Source organism: Protomyctophum parallelum (assembly GCF_964188405.1).
Source record: "Protomyctophum parallelum genome assembly, chromosome: 14".
NCBI classification, from domain to species: Eukaryota; Metazoa; Chordata; class Actinopteri; order Myctophiformes; family Myctophidae; genus Protomyctophum; species Protomyctophum parallelum.
Genome location: NC_139709.1, coordinates 23,636,617 through 23,659,116, shown reverse-complemented (window position 1 = coordinate 23,659,116; position 22,500 = coordinate 23,636,617). Strand labels below are relative to the sequence as shown.

Below are 22,500 nucleotides of genomic sequence, written 5' to 3'. Positions count from 1 at the left end.
GTCGATGAAGGCTTTAAATGTGCAAACTGCAATACGTGATGATGGAAGCATTAGCAAAATCTGTCTCCTGTCTCTATCTTCTCTGCAGATGTTCAAAAGTACTTTGCTACGTAGACCTACTGTATCTGCGGTTGTTTGAGAAACGTGGGTTTAAAATGGCATTTGCTTTTACTACTGTATCCGCAATGTAGTCCAGCTACACATTTCTCTGACCACCTAAGATTGGCATGGCTACTGCCAAGGTGTGTAGGTATGGGGCTGTGTACTAACCGATGAAGCGGACCGCTCTGCGGATGTACGAGTTGAAGTTACATCCAGCGGCATTGATGTTAGCCTCAGTCTGAGTGGCAGGTGATCTCTTGGCCAGATAGCAGTACAGAATGGCCTCTCCTATCAGAATCTAGAGACAGACAGAGACGAAGACAGAGGGTCAGAGAGAGAGATAGATAGATGGGAGAGTTCAAAATGTGTCACAGTCAATAGGTTTACTACTGTAGTTACTAGTCAATAAATGTCTATCAGTAACAAAGGAAACTTGGTCATTTACAGTTTTCCCCATACTGGTGGCCTGACATGTTTAGTCCATTGACTACTACTCAAGTCAAAATGTACTTGACATTGTCTGACATGTCTTTCAAAATGTTTCAAAATGATTGATTGATTGATTTATTGAATACTATATTAACCTTTTGCAAGAACAACGGATGCTAAAAGGATAAACCCAAGAAAGCACTATGGCTTGTTTCCATTGGGGTCCTGTGTATTCAATTCATCGAAACATTTAAAGACCAACAATAATATACAATAATATGCAAAAACATCATGTAAACGAGTACTAATCAAAAAGACATAGCCGTATTTACAGTAAATAGTTGGCCGGTGGGGCATTTATGGTGATAAGCTCAGACTTTTTACACAGGCCAGTTATGAATTGCAGACACCTGTAAGTGCCCCTTTACAGCGGTTTTGAAGGAGAAATAGATAATACACACAAATCATTGTCGATATTTTCTAATAAACCCCATCCCCTCCTAGATCTTCTACCTAGACCATCGTGCCCAATCTATTCCCCTTCATTACTACCACCATCAACACATCCATAACATCTGGTTGCATCCCATCTGCCTTTCATCTGCTTTCCCATGTCAGTCAGAGTTACTCCACCCCTCAATAAACTGACCCTTCACACCAAGGACTACAGACCTGGCAGGAGGCATGAATCACTCCATTATTTTGTTTCCAAAATGAATGAGTTGTTTTCTAGCTAACTTTCTCTCTGTCTCTCTCACTCTGTCCTGTTGGATCAAATCAAGACAGGATTCAAGCCTGCACACTTGAATGAAACACCACTTATCTCAGTCACAGACCACTCCGTGGTGCCCAGGGCGCCTCCCAGGCTCCCATTTCACAGTCCTCATCCTTCATGACCTATCAGTACAATTTGACCCAAACTATCGGCTTCCCCTAGACACCCTTTCTGACTTTGGCATCACTAGGACAGCACTCAAGTGGTTCTCCTCCTACAGTACCCGACTGGTCGGACCTACCAGGCTTCATGGAAAGGTTTGCTTTCATGCCCCCATACCGTCTTGACCAGGGTCTCCCTAGTCATTGGTCCGACAAACGACAACCCACCTCAAACCCTAACCTAACCATAACTGCAAGCACGGGAGCAGGCATGTCGGACTAATGCTCCGTCGGAATTACATGCGGTCCCCGACTCTCCACCCACCCACACTATTTAGCCTGCTCATGAGCTCTCCCGTCATTGTTATGCTGATGACCCTCGACTGTTTTTCTCAAAGGCAAAGCCTTTACCTTCAGGACACGATCCATCCCCACATCCCTTACCCTCACTTTAATCAGCAAAAAACAGGAAGTCAGTCCCTTCCTTAAAACAGTAGCCTTGCTATTTAACTGTTAACTGTCTTTATTGTTGCGTAATCACCAGATGCCAAAGAATATTCCTTGTATGAACATCATACTTGGAACTAAAGTGATTCTGAAGGGCTTGGTTACCGTGACGATGGGGATGATGAAGGCCAGGCTGAAGAGCAGCAGCAAAGGACAGAATTCCTGCCGGGGCAGGATGTAGGGCAGGGACAGACTGCGGTCGCTACAGCTATACCCAGAATGCACCGGCTGGAACACGTCAGTCAACTCCAGGAAGTATAGACTGACCACAGAGGAGGCCAGGATAGGGAGCTGCGAAAGACCACGTGCACACATACACGTGCACGCGCACACACACACACACACGCACACACACACACACACACACACACACACACACACACACACACACACACACACACACACACACACACACAAGGAACACTTTAGAAAGACATCAGCTGGTGATGAGTGAATGATACAAAATAACAATGTATCAAGTTCACCGCCCATAATCGCTCCACACAGTGAAAATCATAGTCACATCCACATTAGCCAACAGTTTTTAACAACACAGACCAAGTCATTTAAAACAAGATTAGTGGGCAACAATTTACAAACCACCTCTTTTTGATCTATCGCGTGATAACCACTATTGACTATTATTTGATGTGCACCTTTTTCAACAAACTGATAGATTAGCTTTTATTATTCATATTATTTGTTATGTTTTAATTATTAAATGATTGACTTATTCTTCTATGCTTATTATTTCAATTAGCAGCATAAAAGCAATGGTGGTTTTCACTACCTGGCACTGGGTGATCACGCCAGCTTCCAAGGCTTAATGATAATAAGAATAAGAATAATTTATACGGGTAATAAATCATAATTACCATAACATAACAATCATAACAATAATCATTTTCCCAAAAATGTATAGGCAAAAGAGGCTCGCAAGAAATAAATAATAGATTATTTATTAGCGAAATAGCTTATTTTTAGATTATATTTATTAGTGTGGTTGCCCAAAGGGCAACCAGACTCTAGTAATTGTAACACTTTATTATTATTGTGGGCTCGCCTCAGCGAGCACACAATTGTTACTGCCAGTTTATATTTGTGGGCTCGCCACAGCGAGCACACACTAGTTATTGCCAGTTTATATTTATTGTGGGCTCGCCACAGCGAGCACACACTAGTTATTGCCAGTTTATATTTATTCTTCTTTATTCCGCCGTTTTTTTGGCACCAAATTTTTTCCACATACTTTATGCTAGAAATTTAGTTAAAACTTCTAACTGTTCAGCTCTTTGCAGTGATGTGTGCTTGTATTTTTATTTTTACAAAGTTTTATACTTTTTAACTTTTTTTTACATTCTTTATAGTGAGTCGATGGAAGAAAGGTCCAATTTTTCACAGTTAACTTTTTTTTAGCTCTTATTACTCCGTCATACTTTCACTTTGAAACTTCATTTAAACTTTATAATGTTCATCTATCTTTGAACTTTCATTGGTGAAAAAGTTGTTTTGAAAAAGTTTATACTTTTTAAAATATTTAACTTTATTTATAGTTTTTTCCTCCCATTGACAATGTATGGGATTTATCTCTAAATCAACCTCACTTTTGCAGCCTCATTACCAGGGTTGGGAGGGTTACTTTTAAAAAGGAATCCCCTACAGTTACAAGTTACTTGCTAAAAAATGTAGTCAGTAACGTAATCCCGATTACTCCATTTAAAAAGTAACTACAAGTTACTTTCAGTTACTTTTCGATTACTTTTAAGTAAAACTCAATTTAATTAGATAATACAAGTTTTACCATTGATAGACAAGAATGTTGAGCCTATGAAATTAAGATAAGGACAACTGAAATATGGTTAAGGTCATTTCATTGTTAAGAATTTGACCTCTCTGAACAGTTACATTACTGTAGAGTCATTGTGTCAACTTATAACAGATCATAAGAAATCTTGACCTACAGAACCATTTTGATTGTTCGATTGACAACAACCAACAACTTTGACAACCAACAACTTTGACAACCAACAACTTCATCCATGTGTGGTCAAAGTGGCAAATAAAAACTCTTTTTGACATTCCTGGCTGACACTCATTTAGATAGACATGGCATGAGTTTAAAACATTGACTAGACAGTAAAGACTAATTTATATAGTCTACAAATAACTCAGCCCTATACAATTATATTTATACCCCGTAGGCTACTCTTTAAATAAAAAGCCTCATTGTATTTGACCTAAAAGAGAAGACTGCGCTACCCATTATTTATCCCTAATCCAATATATCATATGCTCTCCTATCTAGTATCTCTGCAGTGTTGCCTGGTCTGATTATTATAAGCCACATTGGGCTTATTTTTCTGAAGTTGCTTGTAAATAATGGTAGAACGGTTGTGAGCTTGTAGATCGTCTATTTTCAAATAGCCAACATATATAAATATGCACATTGTTTAATGGACGATATATATAGCTTTGAAGTGCTCGTGTGGCCTTTTATAGTCGCTTCTTTTGGGCTTGTTTTCATAGACCTGGTTGCTTATTTCTCTCGCAAATTGGCAACACCGCCAGCAGCAGCCTCCCCTCACTGTGAGGATTTTACACAGAGTCAGAGAGGTGCGCGCTGCGCTCAACTCCAATCCATTCCGTTTGGTGTTATAATAATTTATAACTTGTTTGTAAAATTAATGAGGGGAAGGGGAGAATGTAATCCTCATGTAACCCCCGTTACAACACCCCCGTTACTGTAATCCAGATTACACATTTTAAAATGTACTCTAAGACGTTACAGTTACGTTTTTTTTTTACTCTGATTACAGTAACGGATTACATGTAATCCGTTACTTCCCAACCCTGCTCATTACTCTGGCATACTTTGTCGTAGAAACGTGATTTAAACTTTAGAAAGCTCACACGACTCTGGACTTTTTCGTGGTTCAAACCGTATTCGAATACGTTAAACTTTTTTTCTGAAATCGCAGTTCAATCGCAGGCCGTTTCGCCTAATTAGTGCCAACTTAGAGTGCGGGGCTTCTTTGACTAGAGTGTGGAAAGTGAAATTCTTTCCTTGAAAATTTACCAAACAAATTGTCGTCCCGGCCAAAATATTCATTTTACACGCATGTTCTTTGGTCATTTTGTAGCCACACATGTCCTCTTTCACACAATGTGACCACCAAAGCACAGAGACATACAGAATGTGAACTACGGCCTTTTAAGTGGCACAAATACAGTCAAGCTGCTCATTGACCTCCATTGTATAATTCTTACGAGGAAATTATCGCAATGACAATTCTTAACTCGCTCTTATAACCACATTTTCGATCGTACCAACACCACAATCGCACATGGTATACCTCAATATCTCAGGCCACTCACAGCGACAGAAATATTTGCATTAGACTTTTACTTTTTGCGATAGAGCAATTTGTTCGGGCATAGTTTTCCCCCATTCAGGACCATTGAAATCTCCCAGTCATAGTGGTGGCAGTCTTTTACACTTCCACAGCTGAGACATATAAGGGCTTAATTACAGGGCTGAAATTAAAGTTACAAGATCTCAATGAGTTGCTCTGCGATACCTTGTGAGCTTGTAGGTCTGCTATTTGTGCAATTGGCTGGCCTTTACACAGCTCTCGCAAGAGCACGCACACACGCACGCACACACCCTGTCTTCCTATTGGCTGGCCTTTACACAGCTCTCGCAAGTGCACGCACACACACACGCACGTTCATTTATTTTTTCAAAAAAATTTAAACAAAATTAAAAGAAAATTAAAAAAAAATAAAAAAATATATATATATATATATATTTTTTCCCTGGATTCCTTGGGTCAAGTTCTAAAAGCAATTCCATTTTCATCCATAGGGGGCGCCGCAAATGCGAGAAATGTAACCGTTTGTCGCAAAAACATGAATTTTGGGGGTTAAATCCCCTCCGAATTACTTACACATGATCTAAGGTGTGACTTGAAATTGTAATTGGCTGGCAATATTAGTGGGAGGGGCATATGTAAGCCACTGCGGCAACCACTCTGAATTTTTTTTTAATTGTGAATTTTCTAGTTGTGATTGTTACCGTATCTACAAAATGACACACAATATGTGATTTTGTACTGTAGGTCTGATATATTTGTATGGATTCACGCCCCTTGCCTTTTTCTGCATGTACTGCTGTGAAAACAGTACCTCGAATCAGCACCTCTGCAGTTTGATTGCAAACCTTGATAACCTCCACCAAAGGCTTATTCAGTGTCCAGAACTGGAACTGACCGAGACGCAGATAAAACTACAACATTCTGGGCATGGGCTGCTACTCTCCTCTCTACTTTCCTTGTCATTCTAATCCTAATCAGCAAAGTGGAACACACACACACACACGCACGCACGAGCGCGCATGCACGCACACACAGTGTACAACCCTGAAAGCAGGATTATAGTGACACACATTAGCATGGCCCTTCACTTCCTCTCCGCCTGAATCTCTTCTTTTCTCCCTCTTCTCCGCCAACATCTCCATTTTACATCCAGCACCCCTCTGCTGTACCTACTTCTCCTTTTCTCCCCCTTGACCAAGAAAGGCATGTACCTCCCACTGTTACAATAGTACACACCTCACTCAGTCTGTGTAAATAAAGGAATCGTCAATGTGTGCCAGTAGTAGATAGGAGTGGGTGCGTGCATCATTGTCACATGTGTGTTACAAATACAGTATATGCATACAGTAGATAACAGAGCGCAGTTTTACTAGGTTGATTCCTTCCATAGCATCATTCAGAAAGAAGTGTGCATATGGTGAGGAGACAGAGCACAGCTCCATTCACATTACAATCATCATCTTCATCTCTGTGGGGAATGTATCACAGAGACCTACCACAAAGTAGTAGTAAAACAATAAAAAACATATACCAGTTGGAGAAAATGTGTGCAAACTAAACTGATCTGAAAAACAGCATAAAATGTGATTGGTTCTTCTGTGCAGGTGATGGATGGATTCTACACAGCCTGATCAACAGGTCACTTTACTGTACGTACGTTTATGGACAGAAAACCTCTAACACACAAACACTGGGAAATAAATTAGACATTAGATCCATTGTGGTCTTCTGACAGTTCAGAGAGTTAACCACTTACCTCTAGTCTATAGCAGTGTTTCCAAGACTTTTTAGTCCGTGACCCAAAACGGAAATCAAATCAAATCAAGGAACCAAACTATTGAAAATAGCCGATCTATAAGTTCACTACGTGGCGCGGTTGTGAACTTGTAGATCTGCTATTTTCACTAGATCTATTTAAACATTTGTTTTCTAATTTATGGAATTTCTTATTTCTTCATGAAATTGCTGAAAAAAAATAATTGAATCTTATTTTTAATGAATGGAATTGTTTGGGAATGTTATATATATATATTTTTTTTAATAATAAGGAAACAGATAATTAAGGGACCCATAAAAATTGGTCCGCTACCCAACCTTGGGTGCCGACCCAGGGTTCTATAGTACCAGTGCTCTATAGCAGTAGTTCCCAAAGTGGGGTCCGGGAAGCCCCAGGGGTCCTTGAGGGAGTTCCAGGGGGTCCCCAGCAAAATGATAGTTTGGAACCAAATGGACGCTTATGGGTCTGTAACTCTGAGAGTGTACAAATGGAACCAAATGGACCCGTGATTTAACAATGCAAATTGGGGGTCCCAGGGCCATTAGATGGGGGTCCGTAGACTAATATGCATGTCAAACTGGGGGTCCTTGAAATTAAACAGGTTGAGAATCACTGCTAGAGCCATACATATCTTCTCTTAAGGGGGTCCATGGAATATGTTTTCAAATGGGGGTCCGCGGGCTAATAAGTGTCAATTTGGGGGTCCTTGACATGAAAAAGTTTGGGAACCACTGCTCTATAGTAGCCTACCCATTTGTGGGTCACGGACGAATCTGTATGGGTGACGACTCAAGTAAAAATCAAATTTTCTATGTTAACAAATATGTGTATACTGACGTGTAGGGCCTGAGTTGGCTTGACTCTGTACTCAGGCCGCTTTTTTCTGCCTGCACCAAATCTCCTTGATGAAAATAGTCGATCTACAAGCACACAACGTGCTATTGTTAGATAACGTTATATAACGTATATAGATAACGTAATATGGAAGTTGTGGATTTGTGGTTAATACCTCTGTCAAAGATCTATACTGCCCCCAATTCAGAGAGTCTTCTGTCTAATAGAAGAAAGATTCCATACTTTTCAGGCTTGTGTCAGCTACTATTGTGCAGAGTTTGGAGCAGCAGGGTATGGTACAAGTGTTTTCTCTCTCCTAAACGTCCTCAATATACTGATATAAAAATACACCCCATTCAGAGAGCCATGTTGCCTAGCAACGGCCAACACAGGCCAGTTAGTATGTAGGATGGTGTTACTGCGCGTGTGTGTGTGTGTGTGTGTGTGTGTGTGTGTGTGTGTGTGTGTGTGTGTGTGTGTGTGTGTGTGTGTGTGTGTGTGTGTGTGTGTGTGTGTGTGTGTGTGTGTGTGTGTGTGTGTGTGTGTGTGTGTGTGTGTGTGTGTGTTTGTGTGTGTGTGTGTGTGTGCGTGCGAGAGAGAGAGAGAATGCAAGAGGGACAAGCCAGTTGCAATTGAGAGGAGAGATTGTAGGTGAAAAATGCTCTAGTCTAAACTCTGTCTTAAATTCAATTATATTGGTCAAATAGTCACTGCTCGTTCTGTCTCTCTGCTCTTCACACAGGACAGCGGAGCCCCCACCTGTGTGTATCTTATGTTAAAGGCCAAAGCACCAGATGCGAGGATTCCTAAGTTGATGTTTTGCCCCATTGCCCCTTTCCCTATATTTGTTATTAAAAGACAATTTAACTTACAAGCCAACTGACTCAGACTCTTATTTTATTATGAATCTTGCCGTGTGTGTGTGTGTGTGTGTGTGTGTGTGTGTGTGTGTGTGTGTGTGTGTGTGTGTGTGTGTGTGTGTGTGTGTGTGTGTGTGTGTGTGTGTGTGTGTGTGTGTGTGTGTGTGTGTGTGTGTGTGTGTGTGTGTGTGACTGTGTGTGTGTCAGATGCCGGAATTCATACAGTAGGTTGCCAGTTTCTGGACATTTTTACTGTGATTGTGGAATTTCACCAGAGGAGGTAAATAGTACAATTTGCTACATTTCCATCACCTGTAAATAGCACTAGAGAATGCCCTTTGCTGCAATGTTATGGGCTGTTCTGGGCTGTGTGTGCGCATAAGAATTCAGTATTAATAGTAGTCTGCTGCTGTTAACAGTAGATGAGCCAGTCTAAATTGTGTAGGAGTCGAACCCAGGAGACTAGCATGAGTCAACTGCTGCTAGCCCAGGACAGAACTACATTATACTGTAGTTGGAACAGCTAAGACCGGTCAACAACAGGGCCATAACTGGCTTCTTGACCTGGAAGTGTCAAAATGTCAATATTTGAGCAAATTCAACATCTCCATGTTCTAGTCTTTACTGTAAACTGAATCATGGATAAAGTTAATAATGAAGCAAATCTGAGGAAGACCATTACTCTGAGCAGCAGCTGTCTGTGCAGACTTCTTTCATATTACAATTGAAGAAGAAACTCAATTCCTTTATATATATCTTTGTTGTACTGCATTAGCACATGGATGTGCAAAAAACAATGTATCAAACAATGGATGTGCAATTGTGCATAAGAAATATTTTTTAATTTATGTACGTCTTTACTGAAATCAGACTTGTGAATAAGGCTAAAGGGCGATGCATACTATTGTGCCGAAATAACAGAAAGAATATTGATTCGGGATGGGTCCTGAATAGATAGGAGAGGATTCTGGTGAATAGATGTCTTTTAAAGTTAATGGTTGAATGAACCTTATAATGTTGTCAATATTTTTTATAGTAAATGTCATATATCAATCATTATATCCATTATTTTGGAGACTTACATACTGCCTCAGACAAATGGGATGGAAGTCACAGATTTGCTCTCATGGGTTTGTTTATCCGTGTCAAAACCACCCTCATGGAACACCTTCCTTATGGGTTTCTACTAGCCCTGTGGTTGTGTTTATCCGTGTCAAAACCACCCTCATGGAACACCTTCCTTATGGGTTTCTACTAGCCCTGTGGTTGTGTTTATCCGTGTCAAAACCACCCTCATGGAACACCTTCCTTATGGGTTTCTACTAGCCCTGTGGTTGTGTTTATCCGTGTCAAAACCACCCTCATGGAACACCTTCCTTATGGGTTTCTACTAGCCCTGTGGTTGTGTTTATCCGTGTCAAAACCACCCTCATGGAACACCTTCCTTATGGGTTTCTACTAGCCCTGTGGTTGTGTTTATCCGTGTCAAAACCACCCTCATGGAACACCTTCCTTATGGGTTTCTACTAGCCCTGTGGTTGTGTTGATCCGTGTCAAAACTACCCTCATGGAACACCTTCCTTATGGGTTTCTACTAGCCCTGTGGTTGTGTTGATCCGTGTCAAAACCACCCTCATGGAACACCTTCCTTATGGGTTTCTACTAGCCCTGTGGTTGTGTTGATCCGTGTCAAAACCACCCTCATGGAACACCTTCCTTATGGGTTTCTACTAGCCCTGTGGTTGTGTTTATCCGTGTCAAAACCACCCTCATGGAACACCTTCCTTATGGGTTTCTACTAGCCCTGTGGTTGTGTTTATCCATGTCAAAACCACCCTCATGGAACACCTTCCTTATGGGTTTCTACTAGCCCTGTGGTTGTGTTGATCCGTGTCAAAACCACTCCGCCACATGTCTGGCTCTACCCTCAAGTGACTGCCAAGGCAGATTCTACAGGTTGTACTACGGCAGATTGTCAATGCACTGTAGTGCACGTGATATGGACAACAATGGGTTGTAGTTTAAAGCGATTGTGAAACTATTGTAGAGGATTATTTTTTTGTTTTTTGCTGTTGTTGCTGTTTGATGTTATATATGCTGCTGCATTGTCTGAAGGAAGCCAAAACCTGTACACAAGATCAATAACGTACAACCTTGAAGGCTGAATGTAGGACAATGACTTAACACAGTGCATCAGCCCATAACTCTGTCAATGAGTCAATCAAACAAGCAGGCAGAAAACTCACATCTTGTTGTCCAACCAATTGGCCCAACAACAGCTGCTCCTACTGCACCCAGTCAGACAGCCAATCACTCAGTAATAGAAAACAAGCCAGTTGGTCAATAGCGTTCAAACATGTTAAATAAACAGGTGAGTGAACAGCCAGATTTAGAATAAGGCAGATACGGTTACATGAGCAAGCAGCAATACAGACAGATCCCCCCAGGGATCAACAGCGTTTTATCTTCTTAGGCAGGTAGTCACAGACAGACAGACAGACAGACAGACAGACAGACAGACAGACAGACAGACAGACACAGACAGACAGACAGACAGACAGACAGACAGACAGACAGACAGACAGACAGACAGACAGACAGACAGACAGACAGACAGACAGACAGACAGACAGACAGACAGACAGACAGACAGACACAGACAGACAGACAGACAGACAGACAGACAGACAGACAGACAGACAGACAGACAGACAGACAGACAGACAGACAGACAGACAGACAGACAGACAGACAGACAGACAGACAGGCAAAGAGACAGACAGACAGACAGACAGACAGACAGACAGACAGACAGACAGACAGACAGACAGACAGACAGACAGACAGACAGGACCTACCGGTATACGGTATATCAATAGATCAATATATCGATGGATTGATGATAGATTTATGGATGGAATCGATGGATGGATGGAGACAGCTGACAGATATATAGATGTAAGCATATAAGGAATGGCAGATAGACAGGCAGAGACACAGACAGACAGTGACAGAGACCGGCAGACACTGTCAGACAGACAGACAGACAGACAGACAGACAGACAGACAGACAGACAGGTATATTCACCTCGACAAAATAAAAACAGGGCAACAGAGTGACGCTGTCCTTGGTCTCCTTCCCGCCTTTCAGCCGCTCCTTGGCACGAGACATGACGAGCAGCCTCGAGTGGTGGTCTCCCCCGTTGCCGGGAGACAAGGAGTTGTATTTGATCCCCGCCGTAATTTTGGCTAAATTCGCCAGACCCGCAGCCGACGACAGGTTAGGTTTCGTCGCTAACCGCGGCCCATCATCGCCGCTGAGCGGCTGTCTGAACAGCAGAACTTAACACTTCTCCTCCTCGCCTTGACTGGCTGCTGCAGTCAGTCAGTCAGTCTCCCCGGCGCTCAGAGAACCGTGCCAACGGAAACGGGGTACGGGGACGTTCTTCTCCCAAAATACCCGCTCGCGACACGGGTTTCACCACAGAGGTGCATTCTGTCGGCTGTGGTTGTTTTGTTGTCCAACAAGCGTATTTAGTACCCTACCCCGGTAATTCTCTCTCCAGTGGTGCCCCCCTCTCTGCTGCAGCAGGTGAGCGCAATTGAGCGAGTGCGCGCTGCCGCGGTTACCCGTGTTACATGGGATGGGGTGACTTACCGAATTCTGCCACTCCAGAGGTTTTACAGACACAGAGGTGACAGTCAGGATGGGATCATGGGATGGCAACTTGCATGAGAACATTTGGTGTTTTAGTTGCAGTCAGATCACATATTAGCTTAGCCTCATTGTGGTGAAGTTGTCAACTTGTCAACTTGTCGCGTTGAAGCGGCAGCCTTTATGCCCTAAATATATAGGCCTACATTTCCCTTCCCTAATATTCATCTCATTAGCCTAATCGGATCAAAATACCGTGAAATAATTAACATCATGTCCACCTGAGCTGGAAACGGGCCTACAAGGGAATCACATACTACGGTAAATCACCAATGTCAGTGTAACACTAAATCACCAATGTTACGCAGAACCGATAGAACCGAACCTTCCTTTAAATACATCCATGAAACGAACGGATCGGAGACCTATTTTCCACACGGGTGGCGCATATTAGGCGCATATAAGGAATAATACCCCAAACCACCAGTGCAGTGGATATAGAGTATGTTGTTGGAGAGAGATCTATGAATATGGGCCACGCAACCATGTGACACAAAAACCCCCACACTTCCCTTAGGGTATACAAAAGCATATGCCATATTATGGCCTCAGGCATAATATGCCCTGTTGCTACTATAGCCCAGAATTCATCAAAGGACTATTGTAAACATGCTCCATATAACGATAGCCTACAGAAGAGAGGTGCAATGCACACTAGTTAGCCTACTTACATGTTGATTGATTCTAAAGCCTATAATATAACTAGGCTATATTAGCCTAGATCACCCCAATTGTTATTTCAGATTGTTTCATGTCTTCCATTATAAATGGGGTTATCAGAGGAAATCACCCCAGTGTTTCTTCTGAACAGATCCACTACTCACTATATGGGCATAGTGTGGCAGTGCTATCAAATCAAACCGAAATTGATGCTCATGGTGTATAGGAGCATCTAGGAGGCTATATGTCATGCCACTAAATAACGTCAGAAATATGCTCTGCATGTTTACAGTTTACAGCTGTGAAAGGTATACATGTTCCGTTAGCATCAATATCAATGGCCACTATAGCCATGCAGCAAACACTTATTGTAAAGCCTACAATGTGTGACAAATGTGCACAAATACCTTGAGACAACTCTCTCTACTATAAATTCTGCAGGCCAGGCCTATACAATGTGGCCATAAATATTGTCCTTTTCTCTAAACCAGTGGTCCGGGGAGTCGGGGACCACCAGTGGTCCTTGAGGGGGTTCTAGGTGGTCCCCAGTTAAATGGAGAGTTGGTAACCAAATGGACCCTTATAGATCTTTAACTCTTGAGAGCGTAAAATGAATTTTACGCTCTCAAAAGTTATTTTGATCAACGTTTGCCTGTTATCTCTCCTAATGGTACCAACATCAATACAGTGTAGAATTGTGGACAAAATCATATTCAAAGTTTTGGGTCTGAGATGCTAAAATGTCATCATTGGTCCGTGGCTCAAATGCAGAATAAATAATGGGCCTTGCTTGATATGAAAAGGGTTGAAACCCACTGCTCTAAACATGCAGCATTCCATTTTCAGCACCATGGACAGAGAGAGGCAGGGTGGTGTATTTTCAGCACCATGGACAGAGAGGCAGGGTGGTGTATTTTCAGCACCATGGACAGAGAGAGGCAGGGTGGTGTATTTTCAGCACCATGGACAGAGAGAGGCAGGGTGGCGTATTTGGTAAACAAAGTACCAGCTCATCGAACCCACCATGTTGCATCCAGCTTACCACGTGTCTCATTTTCATATCAAGGTCCATTATTTATTTGCCATTTACGCCAAGCCGCGTACCACCATTTGATGAGATTTAGTCTCTCAGAAGCAAAACATAGAATATGTTGTTATTGTTGGATAAGATTTTGCCCACAATTCCGACGACCAGTGGTCCTCGGACTTGATGTGGTAGTCCTCGGACCAATGGTGGTCCTCGGACCACTGGTTGAGAACCACTGGTCTATACAAATATATACAATTGGCTATATGTTTGGGGTAGGGAAGCCAGGCACAGAGGGCGTTCTTTGTCACTGCACATACTGTATAGCCTATACTCCTACAGGATGGGGTGGCACCCGTCAGCGGGGAATGTTGAACAGGAGGAGTCCTCCCAAAGGGGCCTCCTCACTGGCAGGGGAGCCAGTGAGAAGTAAACTGGGAGACAAAAGGGGTTGTTGACTAGTCAAAAACTCGTGTGAAGTGAGCGGTGCTTTTTATGTTGATGATGTAAGATGATGTATAGACACAGCCAGTAACCCCAGTAGCCATGCTGCTACCGACTAATAAACACACATACACACAAAGTCACATGGTGGCGCGGTTAGCACTGCTCAAAAAGAAGACAACATCGTATAGTTCACGTAACATTCATGGGCACTCTAGGAGTGTGAAGACAGAGCCCTCGCATAACATGTGAGATTGTGAGTCATCTTTCAGAATAATAGGATACTATATTCACTGATCACAATGTTTCAATAATTCTAACCTTCAAGTGTGTCATGCACTGCGCTGTATGCTTCAAAGTCTTGAGATCAGTCACAAGAAAGAAATGTTTCATTAAATGTTTTAACTGGGTGAGTTATTGTTCGCATGTTTTCCTATTATAGGCTACTGAAAACTCGGAGATGAGAGAATGACAGAGAGAGAGAGTCTCACCTGTGGTCTGCTAATCATAATGTCTTCATGGCTCCAGATGAAAAAGGTGAGTCACATATCACTTCCACAGTTCTGTTGCAGGGTATCACTCATGATAGAAGAACATACAGTGTCAATCTGTTATAATCTGCATAATGTTGTCAGAATCTGTTCTACTGTACCTTCTGACTACCATCTGGTTGTCAGTAATAGATTCTGGGCCAACAAAACGATGCCACTCCAACAGGGAATATGCATGTCTCCTTCTCTCTTTCTCTCACACATCACAAATTTTGTCCATCACATTGGATGACTTTATATCACTGTAGAATAGAGACGAGATGGTTTAGCATATGGTAGGAATGATGCAATAGGTGATGTGTAGGTAGGCAGAACATAGAGATGGTATAACATATAATATGATGCAATAGGTGATGTGTAGGGGTGCAACAGTTCATTGAACCAATCATATAATCGACAATGGTACAAAGACGAATATTCTCAAAAACGGTCAAAATAAACTACAACCTAACATTTCTCAAATCCTGCTGTAGGCTTACTTGTGGTGACATTTGGCCATCATAAGTGTAGTAAGCCTAACATTAATGGGTGCACACACACACACACACACACACACACACACACCCCTTCCCTTGTGCTGCTCCACTAGAGGGCGGCAGTAGCCTATCATTGATAACACTGACTATCTCTGAGAAGTGAAGACCCTACACAAGGCATATTGCATGAACCATTTGAACAGGAACAACACTGGGCTTAAATTGAGTATATAGGAACGGAATATTGTATTCTGACATTGTGTGTGGTTCTCCTGCAAGAACCCTTCTTACAGAACCCTTCTCCATGCTGCTAGATATATAATAGTGTAGAGACTGGCCTGGCCAGAAGGCAAAGCTCTCTGTCTACCGAGCAATCTTCGTTCCAGTTTTGCAGTAAAAGTAAAACTTGGGACAATCCATTTCATGAAAGGGACATCCTAAACATATGAAAACACTATGTTCCGTTTTGTTCTACCCCGGGTAGGGGTATCTAAAAAACTATGGCTCTTTTGGAGTGTTTGTTCCTGCACTATAGTAGAAGTAATAGTACTGAAAAATGAAAATACTCAGTACTTGAGCATATGTACTCCATCACTGGTTATCATAGAGACATCATGATAAGTCATGATTAGACAAACATACAGACTATTGCTTTGTTCTTTATTCCCGTGTAGCATGCTGCATGGCTGGCCTGGGGCACAGCACGCACGGTCTGACTGTCGCTGTCCGTCCACGGCGGTGCTGAACATACTTTGTCCATTGTATTGCAACTGGCAACCTTTTTTCTTTTTTGTGTAGTCAGAACAAGCTCAAACGTATACAGTATATATATTTTTTAAATCCAGCTTTGAGGGGCTTGTCTAAACACAAAACATTGTCTTAACACAAACATTGAATACCATTGACAATGAATGGTCCTCTGAAAGAGTAGCTATGCCCCTGAATACACACCCACGCACACATTAGCAGACAGATGGAAGCAGGCACCCCTTAATACCCATATCTCTCTACCCCACCCACTCATCCGAGAGAATTAAAGGTAATTATCACTTATTAGCAGTGACTACGCACGCACACACGCACGCACACACGCACGCACACACGCACGCACACACGCGCACACACGCACACACACACACACACACACACACACACACACACACACACACACACACACACACACACACACACACACACAGAGAGAGAGAGAGAGAGAGACAGAGCAGCTCTCAACATGTAGAGGTGACATAGGGCCTATTGTTTGTCACTGGCTAATAACACAGTTGTGTTCCATAGAGTTATATGTGTTGGACTGGTAGCCTTTATGCAAATAAAAGACAAGGACATGCCTATACAAGGAACCAACAAAAATAAATGTGGGAATACACTCCCATCTGCTGGACAATATCGGAATAGTACGTTCATGGGTAAATGGAGTCCATATCATTTGTCATTTATTTAGGCCTAATAATTCTTCCAACCATGCAAGTCCTTCTTGATCAGCTGTTTGTGGTGCAGTATTACAGGCACCCTCATTCTATACAAAGCCTCACACAAACTGACAGCAATTCACATTTCACACAATGCATATGGTTATTAATGAATATTTGCTGTATGTTTGCATAGATGCATTTCTATGGTGCAGGGCAGGCAGGCTTATGGAAGAGGATTTGAATAAGAGAAGAGAGATTAATGTATAGGCCTATTTGAGATTAATTTGCATAAAAGATAGTTCAAAATGTAACGTGCAGATTGCAGGATGACTGCATGGTCATCTCAATGCAATCTAATAATAACACATGCTAGCACAGCTCCACTGTCGGACACACACAACTCGGGCAACCTGTGAAATTTTGAGGACACATTTTGTCTCCAAGGAATTAGAGCAGTTTTCCCTCTTTCTCTCACACACACACACACACACACACACACACACACACACACACACACACACACACACACACACACACACACACACACACACACACACACACACACACACACACACACACACACACACACACACACACACACACGACATGACATAACGCCTTTCTCAACTTTTCCAGGCACACATGACCTCATCCCACATGCCAACTGTCAACCTGCTTATGTTTCCATGGCTGCATGGGACTTGCAGTGTCCTGAATAGATTAGGTACTTTTTTTTACCTCCCATGAATGAACTGCACCATGCATTCAGGAGCATAATGAACTGCACCATGCATTCAGGAGCATATTAATGAACTGCACCATGCATTCAGGAGCATATTAATGAACTGCACCATGCATTCAGGAGCATATTGAAAACAATTAATTAAAAGCTCTCAGCAAGTTGTTGTTGATCATCATTATTATATTTATTATAATTCATTGTATGTAATAATAATAATAATAATAATTATTATTATTATTATTATTATTATTATTAATGATAGTTTAGGGTCTTAAGAGCATAACAATTATAATAATTATGTAATAATAATAATAATAATAATATAATAATATAGGCTAATAATAAGAAGTATGCTAAAACAATGTCAGAACTATTAGAACGTGATAAGCATTTCATATTAAAGATTTTTTAAATATAATTAAGACCCTGCCACTTTGAGGTAAAAAAAAGCATCCTATGTGTCAGGGGGGGAGAAGAATGCACGCATGCACGCACACACGCACACACACACACACACACACACACACACACACACACACACACACACACACACACACACACACACACAGACAGACAGAGAGAGAGAGAGTAGTAGTAGTAGTAGTAGTGGTGGTGGTGGCTGCTGCTAGGCACTGAGTGGATTTGAATACAAAACTTCTCCAACTCTTACTTGGTAGGTACACATAGCCCTAGTAAATGTTGTCTGTATTGTATGTATTTAGTAGTAGCAGCTATAATAGCTTGTTCCATTTCCAGAAATTTTACAGGTGGACAGATAGACAATTAACTGGATGGTTGGATGTTTTGAGTAGCCTAAAAGTTGCCTAAATTAGTGATAACTGATATGTATAAGCAATTGAGAAATATAGAAAATAATGAAGTCAGGTAATGTTATTGAAGAGATTAGCTACTCATCGTGATGTCAGCGAGAGGGGGGATGCCGTAATTCTGTTTAAGCTTCAGTTTCACCATGTGCTGTCTTGAAAGGGGCAACTGATGCGGGACAATGGCTCACTGAAACACCTTTCTCAACGTTTTTAGCCAACTGCTTTCCAATCACAGGTCTGTCATATAATTATTTACTTTGCATTTTGTTCTATGAGATTCAGCTTTTCACATGATCAGCCTGTCTTTTGAAACTGCAATTTGTGGAAGCTTAAATAATTTCACCCACTCTTTTACTGCTGTAAACTAGGCTATATGTGACAATAAACTTGAAGTTGAGTTGAAGTTGATTAGTATACTGTATAGGGTTCAACCAACATGTTCATGTAATAATAATCATGATTGGTGGTCTTGATTTTCTATTCACAATCACTTATTACCCCAAAGCAAAGTGTAGATTAGCACTCATTCATTCACTGTTGAAGCCAGTTGACTGAATTAGATTAATATTGTTAAATAGCTTTCTGATGATTAGACTATACTCTCTGGATATGGCTAGATCCTTCTAGGAATTACAATTGTGTTGTTAAATATCCTGTCATTGTTGTTGTGGTGTGTTGTGGTTTCATTGTTGCAGCTATACTTTACTGTGAATATTATTATTTTGGGTCCAAATTAAAGCACTGAGATGATCTTCAGATCATCATTTGAACATAATATTATAGGAATTGTCTACAGGTAGAAGAGGAGATGGACTTTTTGTGTTAATATTGACCTGATATAGAACTGAGGACACTGCTACTGTCTGGCAGGCAGATGGTTTTTTACAGATTACCATCCTCATGGGCAGATTAGCACAGTTTACTGAATGCTTGACTGGGCCTGGGACTGGGACTGACTGACTGACTGACTGACTGACTGACTGACTGACTGACTGACTGACTGACTGACTGATCGTACCTACGATTGAGGTACGGTAAGGCACATTAGATAATGTCTACATGCATACATCATTATTGTGCATGTAAACATGAGCTATTTATCTAAGAAGTAACACACAAACACCTACACTGTCTGTCTGTCTGTCTGTCTGTCTGTCTGTCTGTCTGTCTGTCTGTCTGTCTGTCTGTCTGTCTGTCTGCACACTAAAAACATGTGGGTTATTTCTGTAACTCAATTCCTGGGTTACTTACGTTGAGTTATATTTCTGGGTTATTTTCCAGAGCCATAACCATTTCCTGGGTTATAGGGACCCAATTCATGGGTTTTTAAAGTGGGTTAAGATTTCTGGGTTATTTTTCTGAGGGTAACCCAATTGTTGGGTCGGATAGGTCACACCCCATGGGAGTGGTTAGAGGAAGTCCATTTCCCAGCATACACTGGGGTGCCAAGGACCGTGTGTTATTGTTCTTATATGTGTTATTATTTGAATATTAGAATGTGTATGTTATGGGTCGTTGTGTTTAGTGTTTTGTTATGGTATGGTATTATTTGGTGATATGTTGTTTTATGTGATTTGTTAGCAAAACCATGAATGTCAATGTCTGTTTGTTTGGTCAGTCTCTCTCCCCATTTCCCATTCATATGTATAGTATCTGTTGGAAAGGGTTTGTTGTTGATGGTTGCTCCAACAAAGAGTTTTCATGCTTCTTGCAGGCAACTATACACAGTAAAAACACTTGGAATATTTATGTAACCCATCCCAGCCATATCAATTTCCTGGGATATAGGGACCCAATTCATGGGTTATAAGATTTCTGGGTTATTTTTCTGAGAGTAACCTTATTGTTGGCTCAGAGAGTTGGGATTGATTGGTTGATTGATCAATCGATCGATCGATTGATTGACTGATTTATTGAACCAATAATGCTTCATTCATAACCGACATTATGGGTCAAAATAACTTGGAAGTTGGGTTATGTTGACCCTCTGAATGGGTTATTTTTATAACCCAAGTTATAACCCAAATTATGGGCCAAAATGAATAACCCATTTTGTTGCGTCAAAATAACCCAGGGGTTGAATAGGATCCTTTGTAACCCAGGAGGGGGGTTAAAAATAACCCAATATGGGTTATTCTAACCCAGCCATTTTTTAGTGTCTGTCTGTCTGTCTGTCTGATCTGATGTGCCTGGGTGGCTCACTGCCTGGGTGGCTTACTGAGTGACAGTTTGACTAAGCAAGTGATAGCTTAGTGACTTCTCTCCTGCCCAGCTTTTTATTGTCTAGCCATGAGAAAAAATCAACCAACTCAGCTGTTACTGGCTGCATTATTGTTGCAAGTTCTTCAACAATGAGAGAATGGATGGCTAATCAGTTAACTGACTGAATGACAGATTGCCTTAAAAAAACACTTTTGTTGCATCACTGCCTGGGGGACTCATTGATTTGTTCACAGGTCAGGATAGAGCACAATAATAATGTGAGACCCCGTTTTCTTTGGGATTTGGGTCATTGGGATAGGGTGAATACAAGCCCCATTTTTTGTTTAGACCTGAGGCAGTGGGTCAATGGCATGTTGGTATTTATAAGAATAACACACTCAACCAGGACTCATGCTAATCTTCATGTGTTCCATCTTTGGCTCCCAACCCATGACTTTGAAAATGGTGGCCTAGAAATAGAAGCCATAGAACTGCATCTTCTTGTCTAAGAATACCTTCTTACCCACAACACCCCACTACAGCTTTCTTTATATAAATGAACTTGCCACCAAACATATCACCCCTGACCCACATCTATATAAAACACATAGCTGGCCTGTATAGTGTTTTAAAGACCAGCATTTTTCACTGTTTAACCTTAAAGAAAATAAAAAAAATCACCCCATATTCTCATTCACAGTTCTCATTCACTGCTATACAGAAATCAGTTGGATGTTGGAGAAACTTACTTTGAGAACAGGATGAACTTGACTGTATTGTATGCAAATAGGGTTGTCCAATTTGTTATGTTAATAATTTTCCTTAATTCAATATTTTCCATTCAAGGCATGACATGGCCAGAAAACGTATAGATGTTTAGCTACAAATTATACATTTACTGCATGTATAAGAAAATAAAGAAATGTTTAACATGGACATTGGGTCCCACTCATATGTAAACTAGGCTCCTTCTCACTTTTTTGTCATACACGGATGACAATCCTAGTTGTCTCTGGGAAGTAGCCTCTTTGGAGTGCAAAAATAAAAGCATTGAAAAAAGCATTAAAAGAAAATGGAGATGTCCTCGAGCCTAATATGCCCACAACTCTAAATCTGTTTTCAACTACATCCAAAGTCATTTCAGCAGTGTAGGTCACATCTGTTTTTATGAATCTCAGTGGTCTCTCCTCAAGAGGCATCATGGAGACAGACAACAGCACCATCATGTGGTCACTTTGCACAATGATCGGACTCTACAATTATTATAACACAATTATTTGAGTAAACTGCCATAACTATGCCAAAGGCTGGGCGAATGGTTAGTGAGCCTGCCTAGGACTTAGGAAGACCTTGGAGGTCCCAGGTACGATTCCAGCTGTCAGCAATAAAAGTGTCCCTGAGCAAGACACTTAACCCCTAACTGCTCCCTGAATCCCCCCTCCGTGCTTAACACTTAATTCCTGAAGCTGTAACCCTCTGGGATGTGATATATAAAAATCACACCTGTGTGAAGGGAGGGGCGTTCTTATCATCTTACAATGAGGTGATGTAATGATGATGCAAAACAAACATTAAATTCTCTTTAATGTTAAAGGTATATTCAGTGATTTCACTTAATTCAAATATCACTTATTTTTTTGTTTTGTTGTGATAATCCTCCCTAC

The 22,500-nt window shown here is 41.3% G+C and overlaps 2 protein-coding genes across 6 annotated transcripts in view; one reads left to right on the top strand and one right to left on the bottom strand.

Annotated features, from left to right (window-relative positions):
* Positions 1-11,931, bottom strand: part of plppr4a (phospholipid phosphatase related 4a) — a gene marked incomplete at both ends in the record, with an annotated part of 32,421 nt that extends 20,490 nt beyond the window's left edge. The window contains 3 exon segments of the mRNA XM_083782682.1: positions 271-400; positions 2,020-2,205; positions 11,848-11,931. Of these exon segments, the coding sequence (XP_083638808.1) occupies positions 271-400; positions 2,020-2,205; positions 11,848-11,931 (400 nt within the window).
* Positions 11,932-18,393: 6,462 nt separating this feature from the next.
* palmda (palmdelphin a) overlaps positions 18,394-22,500 on the top strand; it is a 36,410-nt gene continuing 32,303 nt past the window's right edge. For 4 of the 5 annotated variants that reach the window (XR_014570287.1, XM_083782388.1, XM_083782390.1 and 1 more), the window contains exon 1: positions 18,394-18,480. The gene's annotated coding sequence lies outside the window, so the exon portion shown is untranslated. Of the gene's footprint in view, positions 18,481-18,794; positions 18,870-22,500 lie in introns of all 5 variants that reach the window. The other variant, XR_014570288.1, reaches the window with a different exon arrangement.